Genomic DNA, 12,891 nt, shown 5'->3' with positions numbered 1-12,891 from the left:
GAGCTCAGAGCAGTTGCTGAAGCCTAACCCAGAGCAGGATGTGCCCACTTGGGGACCTGCAGCCATCTGCGAGTACATGAAAACGAGAGCCTCACGAGGGCCTCATAAGGCCCTGGAGGCTTCCTTGCAGGAGCAGTTCCTTGGGGCATCTGCCTGGGCAGAATGAAGAGGGGCCCCTGCAAATGCACACTTCAGAGTCAGTCTAGAGAGGAGAGGAGGGAAGCCCAGGATGGCAGTCATGTTTGGAGTCTAAAACGGCACCACTGTAGTTCATCTCTGAAGCTGGACTCCAGGAGAGCCTCTTGCCACCCCTACATCATTAGTATCAGGAAACCTCCTGCCCTTTCTCCTCCCTCTGCCTTCAACTCACAGTGGAAGTACAGCTCCTCTTCTCCATCCCGGTAGGCCTTGCTGTAGTCACACTGCCTGCAAGGGGGAGAAGCAAAAGCCACATTATACCTTCTCAGCCAGGACCTGCCTCAGAAGTGGCCTCAAGCAAAGCCCCAATATAAGCTGTGAAGAAAGGCGTCGAGTCCCAAAAAGAGCTGTGTCCTCAGCCCGACTCACTTGTCTTTTTTTAAGCTAGTATGATCATGCTCCAGCTGCCCTACTCAGAAACCTCTTAGCAGAGGAGTGGGAGGGAGTGGGCAACATGGGATGATCATGTGCTCACCTCCTCCAGGTCAGGATGCCCAGGATCACAGAGACCAACACAATCAGCCCAGCAATCGCCACAATGACCACAAGGACTATGGGGCTCTGCTCATGGAAAGCGACAGCAGTGGCTGCAGGAAGAAGTTGGGGTGGAGAAATAGAAGGAAATGGGAGTTAGACCCACAGAAGCCAAGAGCAGCAGGGCCTGGCTCATCTTGAGCAACTGCCTGTTCAAGGGCCAAAGACAACCGCACTAGGACATTTGCTTTAATTGTGTGGTTGACTGGCAAGCAGCAAAGCTGGGATACTTTAACAATACAGTCGTACCTTGGTTCTCAAACTTAATCCGTTCCAAAAGTCCGTTCGACTTTCGAAAATGTTTGAAAACAAAGGCACGGCTTCCGATTGGCTGCAAGAGCTTCCTGCACTCAATCGGAAGCCACAGAAGCAGTGTTGGACGTTCAGGTTCCAAAAAATGTTCGCAAACTGGAACACTCACTTCCAGGATTGCAGTGTTCGGGAGCCAAAACGTTTGAGTCGCAAGGCATTCAAGAACCAAGGTACAACTGTACAATTCTAGGCCTAGGGCCACAGTTCTGCTTTTCTGTCTCTCTCCACTTGTAATCCTGATGGAAATACCCCATGCCCTAGTTAGCTTTATGGTGAAAAGTTCCCATTGTCAAAGAGGCCATTTTTGTCAGGATCACAGCTGGGGCTGGAGGTGATAAAACACCCCTCCCTGCATGCTGCAGCCTTAACATAATTTTTTAAATCTCCCAATGCTACTGCTAGTCCTGCAACAGAAGCCATATCTAGCCTGGTCCTAAGTCCCAAGAGGATGGAGATGTAGAAACGGTGCTGAGCTTTCAGCTCCCACTCCTTGTTGCAAGCTGTGACTGTTGGAAGTGTTGGAATACATGGGAGAAATCAGAGAATAAGAGGAACCTCCAGACTTCCCAGACTGCCCTTTAACCTGTGCTGACCTTCCCCTGGGTGCTAGACTGATACTCTCATACTTTCTTTCCTCATTGCCTTCTTCTTGCTTACCTTGGGAGAGGAGACATCTTTGTATGTCTCTCCTTCTGAGAACTTTCCTATTCTGCCAAGCCTATGCAGGCAGTTAAGAATACATCCCTTCATAATGGTTAGTTGATGTCTGCTTATAACTTTTAATAGTTTTTATTGTATGGTTTTGTTGCTGTGAACAGCTTTGGTATATATTTTTATGGCACAAATATTTTTTATAAATAAAGATCAGGCATGTTCCCTGGAAACCAAGACCACTTTGCTGTAGTTGGTGGTCCAAGAAACAGAAGTTTCTTAGCAAGGGGCTTTTATGGCATTTAAAGGAGTGGGAAAGGAATCCAGTTGCCACCAAGGACTGACTTCTGGGCAAACTCACAGTGGGCAAAAGTCACTGGATACATCAAGAAATCCAAGTCAGAGCCTTTTAGGACTTTTGGATTTAATTCTCCTACCCGCTTCTTTTTGATCCAGGCAGAGTTATTTCCCTCTACCTCTGGAAACTCTCTTTGGCATAAACTAGTTACGGTACTTATTGCTTCCTCTGCTATTTTCATTTAATTTCAAGAGTAAGTGACTTCATGAATGGGTCAAAGGGCAGTGCGAAAGCACTGTGGGCGAGCAGCCAGGAGCTTGTTTTCATCCTCCCACCCCCTGCCTCATGGTCTATTAGGCAGCATTAACGAAATATTCTTTAGAAGAGAGGCATTAAAATGTATGGCTTACAAAGTGGTTTTCCTTCAACACTTTAAGACTTGGCTTTCTGGCTTCTGCAAATGGCTACGTTCTATGAGAAATTTTTTATTCAATTCAGTTTGTTCCAAAAGCATCTTGTGTGGCAAATGGATGCAATTTAAAGCCCCATTAAACACAGCCTGTAGAATTCCTACTGGGTGCATCACCCCAGTGCTTTCATTTCCAGCTAGGCAGAGTTATTAAGCTGAAACCTGGCCTTCTCGGCACCCCCCTCCCTGTTCACTGGGGGACTGAGGGGCTGCTAGGCCAGGTAAGAGCTGTAAAGGGTAAGCCAGTTGGAGTCACAGAGGGTGCAAGCCTCCCAAGTGGTTTTGTTGCAGCCTCTCCAGAGACACTTGCACACTCACTCTCCCCCAGCGTTTCCACCTCAATGCTGTGGCTGCAGTTCCCGTGGTCCTGGAAAGTGGAAGACGTCTTCTGGACTTGGAACACATAGAGTGTGCTGGGTTTCAGGTTGTCCACTGTCACGGCTGGGAAGGTGGTCTTCAGGGATGAGTAGCTCTGCTCTTTCTGACCCTGTGGGACACCAGAGTTTCAGATTAGGGGTGAGACGCTGCTCCCCAGATCTGAGAAGAGACTAGTTCATTCTTCTAGGATTGGTATATTGCTCCACTCTGGGTTGTTAAGAAGGGAGAAGGCACTTGGGACGGGCTTTGCTAGAAGCCAAATGTAAATCAAATCAGCAAGGAAAAGACACAGATGTCTGGCTTTGCTAAATTAAGGTCTAACACTCTCAGCCAAGAGGCTGTATGTGGAGGCCCCAGCCAAGGCAGGCCACAAAATGAAAGGGCTCTGTGTTCTGCCCTCCTACAGCTGCATTTTATTCTATATATAGTTGTGAGTTTGGGGGGTCAGTCTGAATGATGCCCTGAGTCCCTTCCAGTTCTTGGAGTCCTGTATCAAATGAGGGTTAAAATCTAATAGAAGATTCTATAGCTGAACTGGTCAGAAAAGTCTCTTTGGCCACAAGTGTCCTCATCAACATCCTGAAAGAATCAGCTAGGTTGTGAGAGCTACAACTAAGTGATGGTGCCCTCCAGGCTAACGGGTGAGCCTTTTCTCCACCCACCCACCCCAATCCAGCTGCTAGGTAGGGAAACAATAGCCAGAGGTTGTGTATGAGCTGAGCCGGAAGCAAGGTGGAATCTGGAGACACAGTGAAATATTTGCTCTGTGCTGGATCCAAAGCTATGACTAATGGAGAAGCAAGATCTGTTGGGGTGTTGATGCTGAAAGCCCCTCCATCTTATGCTCAGGTTGTATATATGTGTAAATAAAACCACATATCCTAAAGACATTGTCTCTGCCAACCTTCATTCCAAGAAAATTGAACCTGGGTAAGAGCCTGGAACCCCCAGGGTCTGTCTCTGCTTGGAAATTGGGGTGGCGCACAGCTATATTTTCCTTTTTAAAAAAATAACATATTTACTGTGTATATTGCTGTGTCTTTTAATATGTACACAGCCTCAAGAATTTGGTGAAGAGCCGGTACAGGAATGCTGTAAATAAGCAAGAAACAAACCAGGAACTAGCTTAAGTCAAGCAGAGATGGAGGTGCTGTCTCTCTCCACCCTGCTGGTGTGTGGATTCCATATTCTTTCTCACCATCCCTGAACTCTTATAAGCAGCAATGGTGGAAGTGCTGGGTGGTGGGGTGGGGGTGCAGGGACTATGCCCCAAAGAGCAGCTCCAGTGCAGAAAATGAGGGGATCTGCCTTTCAGAGTCGAAGACAACAGCACCCCTCCTGAAACAGTTACCTTTTCATAGAAGCTAATGTCATATTCTGTGTCATTGGCGCTCAGGGCGCTGGCCTCTTGCCAGGACAAGGAGATGCTCTTCTGCTCAATTCTCTCAGCGCGGATGTCAGTGACGAGCCTCTGGGCTAAGAAAGCCAAAGAGAAGAAAGGCAGGTGGGTCGCCAGCAGCTTTGCCTGGGCATGACTGGCCCACAAGATCTTAGGCAGCCCCTGTAGGGCTCCTTATTTTTCCCATGAAGAGAAGCTGTAGGACAGTTGTTCCCAAACTTTTTCACTGCACCCTTAGATCCATAAACTCCTCCCCCTATTCAACCCCATAAAAACCATTATTCAGAATGGCAATTTGCACAACCCACAAGCCTAGTCCAGTTTGCTATTCCTATAAATAAATCAAGTTTAGTGCCAGTCAAAGTTATTTGGGCCAGGATTGGGAGCAAAGTGCTGGAAGGCTCCAAAAGTCCAGTCTGAAAAGGAACAGAATTTTCTGAAGAGAATCTAGAAAGCTTGGGGTGGGGTGGGGGGTATTAGGGGAGGGGTAGTATCTCTGGTGGGGGACACATTGTGCTCCTTTTGGGGTAGTTTGTCCTCCTTTGGTCCCCACTCTGCACTCAGCTCCCACCTGTGGCTCCTGGAAGTTGTCAGTATGTGACAGTGGCCAAACCCAAGGAATGGTTTTGGCTGGCCGGCTAAACCAGGTGAGGGTAGATGACGGGTTTCAAACCCTCAGTAAGTTAGGGACTTCCCCTGCATGTGAGGACAAGCTGTGAAGGATTGAGGAAACAAGACCAATAGTAGCCCAATAGTCAAGAAGGCTGTTTCTGCACATGCTGTAGAAGGAAGTGAGGGGGTGAGGGAGCCCAGCAACCTGGGAAGGTAGCCCTTCCAAGAGATAAGCTCTGATCCTAAACCTCCACTGTCTTGTGGGACACCTTTGGGTCAAGAAAAGGCTAAATAGTAAACCATGGGTAGGCAAACTAAGGCCTGGGGGCTGGATCTGGCCTAATCGCCTTCTAAATCCAGCCCGTGGACAGTCCAGGAATCAGCGTGTTTTTACATGAGTAGAATGTGTACTTTTATTTAAAATGCATCTCCGGGTTATTTGTGGGGCATAGGAATTCTTTCATTTCCACCCCCAAAATATAGTCCAGCCCCCCACAAGGTCTGAGGGATAGTGGACCTGCTGAAAAAGTTTGCTGACCCCTGCAGTAAACCCTACACAAATTTATAGTGGAGCCCCTAAGACAGTTGGATGATGCTTCGTATGCCTCTTTCTGACAGCTCCTGCAGCCAAGCTGGTGCCAAACGTATTGCTCTGCTTTCCTTTGAACCACATCAGCATGGCCAAGTGGGGAGTCTTGTCGTCTGGGCAGCCCAGAGCCTCCATACACACTGCCCAGGCTTGCGCCCCAGAGAGGTCACTTTGGGGCTGCTAACGCATCGGGTTTGACTTCACCCACAGAGGTGCGCTCCAATATCTCTTGAGACAAACGTACACCAACAAGCTGGAAAGCAGAAAGCATGCAAGCTCTTTTAAAGAGGCTAAAACCACCACACAAGCTTTCATGCTGTGAACTACTGCTGTAAATACACTCTGTGCTCATTCATATTTCAGACACACACACCTCCCCCTCCCCCCCCACCACATTGCCCATATCCCGGAAAAGCAAACATTAAATTATTCACTACCCCATGGCTTGATTTGATCACTTCGGCTCCCTGGGACACCAATGCTCTCCTTAATTAAGAAGCCAACCAAGAGGGAGGAAAAGGACAGCACAGGAGCATGGATGGGAAAGGAAACAAACTGAGCAAGTGAGCCTAGCTTTGAGGGGTGGCAGAGGAAAATGATGATAAAATTTATTTTTTGTACCCTGCCCATCTGACTGGGTTGCCACAGCCACTCTGGGCAGCTTGGGCAGCTGCAGCCTTCAGGGTGGGCAAAGAACAGCCTATTTCAGCTTCTCCTTCTTTCTCCACATGTCTACATCAGTTTGCAGTTTATTAATGTCAAGCCTGAGCGTTTGTCAGCATTTCATTTCCCCAAGCAGAGGCACATTAGTGAAAGGAATCTCTTCCAATGTGTATTTGCATAATGCTTTCACTAATATTGGACTTGAAATAGGTTTTGTAGCTATGCCATTTTTAAATATATGTTTTTATTGTGTTGTGAAATCAGTTTGAGATGCTTCGCAGGAAGCGAGTCCAGCCTTTCTGTTGAAGATCGGCATAGCAAATTTTGAAAAGGAGCTGCATTTCAGTTCACATATTGTTCCAGGAAGTGCAAACCAAATCTCTCCCCTCGCCACCCCCACTGCTATCTAACAGGCTGAGAAAGCAGAGGTTATGCCATAGGCTCTTTCAACTCTGATCTTGAACAGCTCCCCGCTGCTTTCTCATCCACTTTCCAATGAAGACTCTGATCTCTTGCTCTGCAGAGACCTGAAGAAATGTTTCATAAGGAGTTTGACCCTGCCTGTGAACTGGTTTCACACAGGCCATAGGAGGATTCTGGCTCAGCAGTGGGGTGAGCCTCAGGGATGGGCCCCACTAAGCTGAAAAGAGAGCAATGAGCTCTCCCCCATAATGCCCAACTTGGTCTATTAATAATCTATTATGACCTTGTTTTCCTGGCAGAGAGGAACTCAAGGCAACTCTGAACAGTTTCTTTCTCCCTCTCTCTTTGCTGCCCTGTTGTGGCCCTGCAAATAGGTACTGAGTGTAGGGTAAAAGTGGTGAGGGCCCTGCAGAGGCCAGGTAGGTAAATCCAGGTTCAACCTCTGATTTCCCTCCCCCACCCCCCACAAGATCAGTATTTAGTTTCTCAAGATAACTTGCAGCTACTTCTGAGGCCATCTCTCTCCCCTCCACCCACAAGCCGTCTTGAAAGCCAGTGTGGCGCAGTGTTTCAAGGGTCGAACGAGGACCTGGGAGAGACCAGGGTTCGAATCATCACTCAGCCATGAAGCTCACTGGGAGACCTTGGGGGCCAGGCACTGCTTCTCAGCCTCACCTACATCACAAGGCTGTTGTGGGGAATAATGAGGAAAGGGGAAGAACCACGTGTGTCCTCTTAGACTTCTCAAAGGAAATATATAAATGCATTAAATAAATAGACCATAAAATCTTTCGTAAGCAGTAGGCTGAAAGGCAGGCTCCCCCCACAAAACACCCCACCTGCTTTCCTACCTGTCACCCCGGTAAAGATGGTCATTTCTGCGTATGGCTGCTCAGATGAGCTACCCAAGCCTGAGACGCCATTGACAGCCTCCACGCGGATGGTGTAGTTTGCCTGGGGCAGCAAGTTCATGAGGGTGGCTGTCCTGCCCACCAAGCCCCTCTGCTGGGGCACGAAGCTCACCCCATGGCCGCAGGGTGTGCACTGAGAAGACGGGGAGCAGTGAAGGCACAGGAGGTTATAGGAGATGTCGCTGCGCCCTCCCAAGTCCACCGGGGGACTCCACTCAAGGACTAGGGTGGACTGCTTCAAGCGGTAGACGAGGTTCACAGGTGCCGATGGGGGTCCTGCAAACAAGACGGTGGTTAGGTATATCAGCGGCAAGGGGTGGGGATGTTGCATGGCAGCTTAACTTCAAAGGGCATTTAAAATGGTAGAGCCCTGTTTTTAAATAAGCAAAACAGGTGGCCATTCTGCCACTGGTTTTCTTGCTATTCCGCCTCTGGAGCTGTCATGCAATGCAATGTCATCATGGCATGCTGCAACTCCAGGCCCAAGATTCAGAAAAGCCACACCCCCATTGGTCACGCCCACACACACACACACACACCTGCTTGCAAAGGTGCTTGTGTGATTGAGGATGCCTCTTAGCACCCCTCACTGATGGATGAGCCAACCTTGCAATCTCTACTACCAGAAAGAAAAGGATGCCTTACGGGTGCAGGGTGCAGACGGCAAGTCTGAAGGGGCCCGGGTGTAGGTCGCCTGGCAGAAGCAAAAGGTGGAACCTTCCTGCTGTGTGAAGCTGTGTGGAGGGCAGGGAGAGCAGCGCAGAATCCGAGCAGACCTCTTGTAATATCCAGGGGAGCAGGCTGAAAGGAGACAGCAAGAGGCAAGAGAGCTGAGGGCAAGGGCAAGGGCAAAACCATTTCTAGGGGAGGACCCAACACAAAACTGGGGCAACGAGTTGCAAAGAGGGGGATATATTTAAAAGGTGTATTGGGGAAAGTCTTGCTGCACCCAGAGGAATACATGAAGCTCATCGGTTCATCTCGCTCAGGACTGCCTACCCCGGCTGGCAGCAGCTCTCGTGGGTTCCAGGCAGAAGACTTTTCCAGCCCTGCATGAAGACTGAACCCCATGGAGCAGTAGGTTATGGGAGAAATCAGGCAACCCTAACATAGACACATCACTCTCCACAGAGTTCTCAGCAAAATGTCAGGAGAGGAAGATCACACACAAAACCCAACTTCTCCTTCTGCCTCTTCAAGTCATTGCATGCAATATGTAGCATGGCAGAGAAAATAGCAAGCTCTTGGCGTGGATAGGTCTAATCCCCCAAAGAAAATCACCTAACAATTTTGTTCTCACTTGGTACCCACTACATTTACTCCCTGCGCTTGTGTAACAAATGGGTACCCCCCAGGGCAGCCAAAGATTCCATTCGCTTGACAAGGATTGCACAAAACAAGTAGAAATGCTTGTAATTTTCAGAGTTGTCTCCTTGAAAATTAAGTGTCAGGGGAGAAATTGTGTGAGCCTCTGCTGTGATTTCCATACCCGTAATTATTTCAGACAGGCAATGTAATATGTGGCTCAGCACAATAATGAAGCAGGAGGCTTGAGGGACTCTATGCGAGGGAGGATGTGCCAAGGAGACAAAGAGGGAGAAAGTGGCAGGATCAGTGAGATGCTGCAAAAGTGAGCAGCAGGTCCCCGATTCCTCTGTTCTGGTATTACAGAGTTCTCGGGTGGCAGACGTCACACATGCAATTCTGAGATGAGAAGTGGCTCTTTCAGCTGCTCTGAGTCCACAGTCTAGCTGCATGAGGCCTGAGCTGCAGCTCCTGTTGATCTTCCAGTGAACGACACAGTTGATACATCAGGCTAGACTTGGCATTGTCTGGACATGCCAGAAACTCCTCCATAAGGGACAGGCCACTGGACTTTTGCAGGATCAGAGCAGCTATGGTTACAAGCAGAGTTGTGGTTCACACAAACTGGCTGGGCCAATTCATGCATTGCCAAGTCCAGGAGGGAAAACGGGAAAGCTCCACAGTCACAGGGGTGCCTTTCTTGCAACCATCTGGCAGACACAGAAAAAGCAGACAGCTCTTCTTCCACTGTCTAATTTGCACACATGCACAATTGTGAAGAGGAAGCAGGTGCCGTTGAATGGCTTTTTCTCCTAGAAGACAAGCTTCATGAACCTGACCAGGAAATCTGACCAGGAGAGCTGAGAGAAAGAGAGGAGATGGGCAGGAAATGGAATGATAGACAAATCACCACGGATTAGCTCCAGATTCTGCCTTGAGCTTGAAAGTGGAAGGAATGACACAATGAGGGTCTCGTAGCCCAGAATAAATAGGGAGATTGTTAGAGAAACCAGACTACTATAAATTACATGGTTTTTGTTGTTATACTATGCTCTGCTTTTTTCCCCCCTGCAAACTGCCTTGATAGTCCTTTGAAAGACAAGGTAGTATACTGATAATTTTAACAAATGATTTTTAAGTCTACATGGCCAGATGAATTGCACCCTCAGTTGCGAAAGCAGATTGTGGCTATTACGGTATTTCAGAACCACTGACTGTAGCCTTTGAGAATTGCCTGAGAAGTGGAGATGGGTGAATGTCCTCTACTCCCTAACTGCAAAAAAGAGAAAAGTGCAGAAACTACAGACCAGAGAGTTCAATACTGATACCAGGCAAACTTCTAGAGCAGACGAAGCCTGGTTTGCCCCAGCAGGGCCTTTCAGCTACACTGGCCTCTGCAAGAGAGGATTATGCAGATTCCAGACTGCTATCAGTTACTGAAGGTCAAGTTTGAGAGAGAAACAGAAGGGTCCAGACAGCCATTCACTCCATCTTGCCTAATTATTATTAACCCCAATTACACCATGCAGCTTAATTATGTTCCTGGACACTTCTGTAGAATCCATCAGCCAATTAAAGTTGTCCCCTGGTTTAATGGACACAGGAGCCATTAAGAGGCAGGATCCTTTCTCCTCCTTCTCCCCCCTCTTTCAACTGTCTAGTGCCAAATTTAACAGCAGGCAGAACAAGAGGAAGTCCTTCCTTTGTGAGGAGCAAGTCAACTTCTGTCTGTAACGTCACAGGAGGGGCAAATCCTGCAAGCGCTTCTCACAGAAAAGGTGGACTTGATAGGCAGAACTCCTTTCCCTAACCCAAAGGAAAGAAATTAATTTCTGAGCCTCTTTCCAAGTCCACCCTGAAATGAGTTCAGGCTCTTCCACTACCTTTGCTCAGAAGATTTTCAGAGGCCTGAGGCACTGCCAACAAATTATCTCTTCATTTCTTGGCACAGGGCTGGCAATTGCCTCTGCAACAGAGGCTCCCTGCAAAGCGGCCACTTTCCTCAGCCACGCCTGCCTGCCACAAAGCCAGCAGAATATTAACACAGCACAGCCTCCCACCACTGCTGTCAAAGCCAGAGAGGAACATGCTGTAATAGAAATTCTCCTGCAGCACCAATTTATGCCTCTGTCAAGGAGAAGTGGCTGACAGTTATTTTTGGAACTGGATCTCCATCATATTAATTTGATGGCTGGTTGAAGTTGTCTCATTTGCAAGAAACCCAGCTGATAAATATTAACCTTGGACTTCGCTGGAAGTCTCCTTGCTGCTGCTGAGCGAAGGGTGTGAGAAAGATGGGCAGCGTTTGCAGGAGTTGTCAGCTGCTTCTTGTGCTGGAGGGCTCCAGATTCACAAAAGTACGTGCCCAGCAGGATGCGAAAACATTTCTCGCCTGCTTTCTATAGCCAATGATGGAAGGCCCAGTGGGCTAGCTTGCTAACCATAGTTTAGCATGAGAATGACCCTATCCTATTCTGGGGCTTGTGTGTCTCCCCTCCAGCACAGCTGCAACAAGACCAGAAGACTTTGCTTCTGTTTTATATGAACTGCAGCTTAACAAATCATCCAGGGCCATGGTTAGTCTTAACCATGGCTAGTGTAAACCATGTATGATATGATCTTGGCTCCTTTGCACTAGCCATTGTTAAAACTATAATTAAGATTAACCACAGTTTATCAACTTCAGATGACATGCTAAACCATGGGTAATCAATAAGCGAAATTGAATCTTTCAGCTTCCTTGTGACTGCATCAGAGTCAGAGGGGAGTTCAGAACTCAAAAGGGAGGAGAGGCTTCTCCTTCATCTACAGTGGTACCTCGGGTTAAGAACTTAATTTGTTCTGGAGGTCCGTTCTTAACATGAAACTGTTCTTAACCTGAGGTACCACTTTAGCTAACAGGGCCTCCCGCTGCTGCCACGCTGCTGGAGCATGATTTCTGTTCTCATCCTGAAGCAAAGTACTGAACCGCAGGTACTATTTCTGGGTTAGCGCAGTCTGTAACCTGAAGCATCTGTAACCCGAGGTACCACTGTACTTCATCACAAAGCTCCACTCACTGGAGTAACATCCAAACACAGCCAGTGACTTCAGCAGAGAGAGAGAGACAAGCAGATGAGCAGCCACAAAACTGGGCAGGCTCATCGCCCCCTGCATTCCAAGAGGAGCGTTTGACTGCAAACACACAGTCACAGAGTTTCTCTTAACTTTTTTTTTTGGGGGGGGGGAGTGGGAGATAAGCTTGCCACATCCCTAAGGTGGCTGCTTTGGCCAACAGAGACAAGTTTTAAAACAGTAAACAGCTGAACCAATATCATGCAAACATTTCCACAAAAGGTTCCATATGCCATTGTTTATAGAGAACTGTGAAAATAGATGGACTGCAGGAATTATTTTGATCTGCTGAGCTAGTGGAGAGCTGTCACCATCAGGGCACCTAATGCCTGCTTTGCCAGTGTCCTCAGGATATGGACTTCACTTCATGATCATGGGAACAGAATCACAGAATTGTACATTTGGAAGGGATCACAATAATTATTTAGTCCAGCCCCCTGTAAAGCAAGTATCATAGCTAAAGAAGCCCTGACAGATGGCCATCTAAATTCTGCTTTAAACCTCCAATGGAGAGTCCACTACCTTCCAAGGGAACCCACTTCTCATCATATAGTTCATGCCATCAGAAACTTCTTCCTGATGCTTAGTTGGAATCTCATTTCTTGTCATTTGATTCTATTGGTTTAAGTCCTACCCTCTGTAGCAGCTGAAAAAAAGCTGCTTCATCTTCTATGGGACAGCCCTTCGGATATTTGAAGATGTCAAGTGTATCCCCTCTCAAGTCTTTTCTTCTCTGGGCTAAATATGCCTCAACTGTTCCTCACAAGGCTTGATTTTCAGACCCTTGATCGGCTTGGCCACCCTCTTCTGCATACATTCTAGCTTGTCAATATGCAGAACTGGACACCTCCCTCCCTTCTTCCAATCCCACTTCAAACCTCCTAGATATAGCCTCCAAAAAAAGTGGAAGGAATAATGGGCCTCTCTTTCAGGGCTATTTTCATTCATTCATATTCAAATATATGCAGTTTTAATCAGTTAATCAACTTTCTTTAATCAGGAAATTGCCCTAGTTAGCATACATGTGTCAGGGGT

General features: G+C 47.7%; 1 protein-coding gene across 3 annotated transcripts in view; it reads right to left on the bottom strand.

Annotated features, from left to right (window-relative positions):
• EPHA10 (EPH receptor A10) overlaps positions 1-12,891 on the bottom strand; it is a 38,338-nt gene that overhangs the window by 10,816 nt on the left and 14,631 nt on the right. For all 3 annotated transcript variants that reach the window (XM_083511451.1, XM_083511449.1, XM_083511450.1), the window contains exons 4-9: positions 8,083-8,238; positions 7,378-7,713; positions 4,192-4,316; positions 2,781-2,949; positions 674-785; positions 371-426 (exon numbers count right to left, since the gene is read on the bottom strand). In XM_083511451.1, the coding sequence (XP_083367577.1) occupies positions 371-426; positions 674-785; positions 2,781-2,949; positions 4,192-4,316; positions 7,378-7,713; positions 8,083-8,238 (954 nt within the window). The remainder of the gene's footprint in view (positions 1-370; positions 427-673; positions 786-2,780; positions 2,950-4,191; positions 4,317-7,377; positions 7,714-8,082; positions 8,239-12,891) is intronic.

The sequence above is a fragment of the Podarcis liolepis genome (genome assembly GCF_965112155.1).
Source record: "Podarcis liolepis genome assembly, chromosome: 7".
Classification (NCBI taxonomy): domain Eukaryota; kingdom Metazoa; phylum Chordata; class Lepidosauria; order Squamata; family Lacertidae; genus Podarcis; species Podarcis liolepis.
The sequence above is the reverse complement of the archived record's forward strand: the minus strand, read 5'-3'. Positions and strand labels throughout refer to the sequence as shown.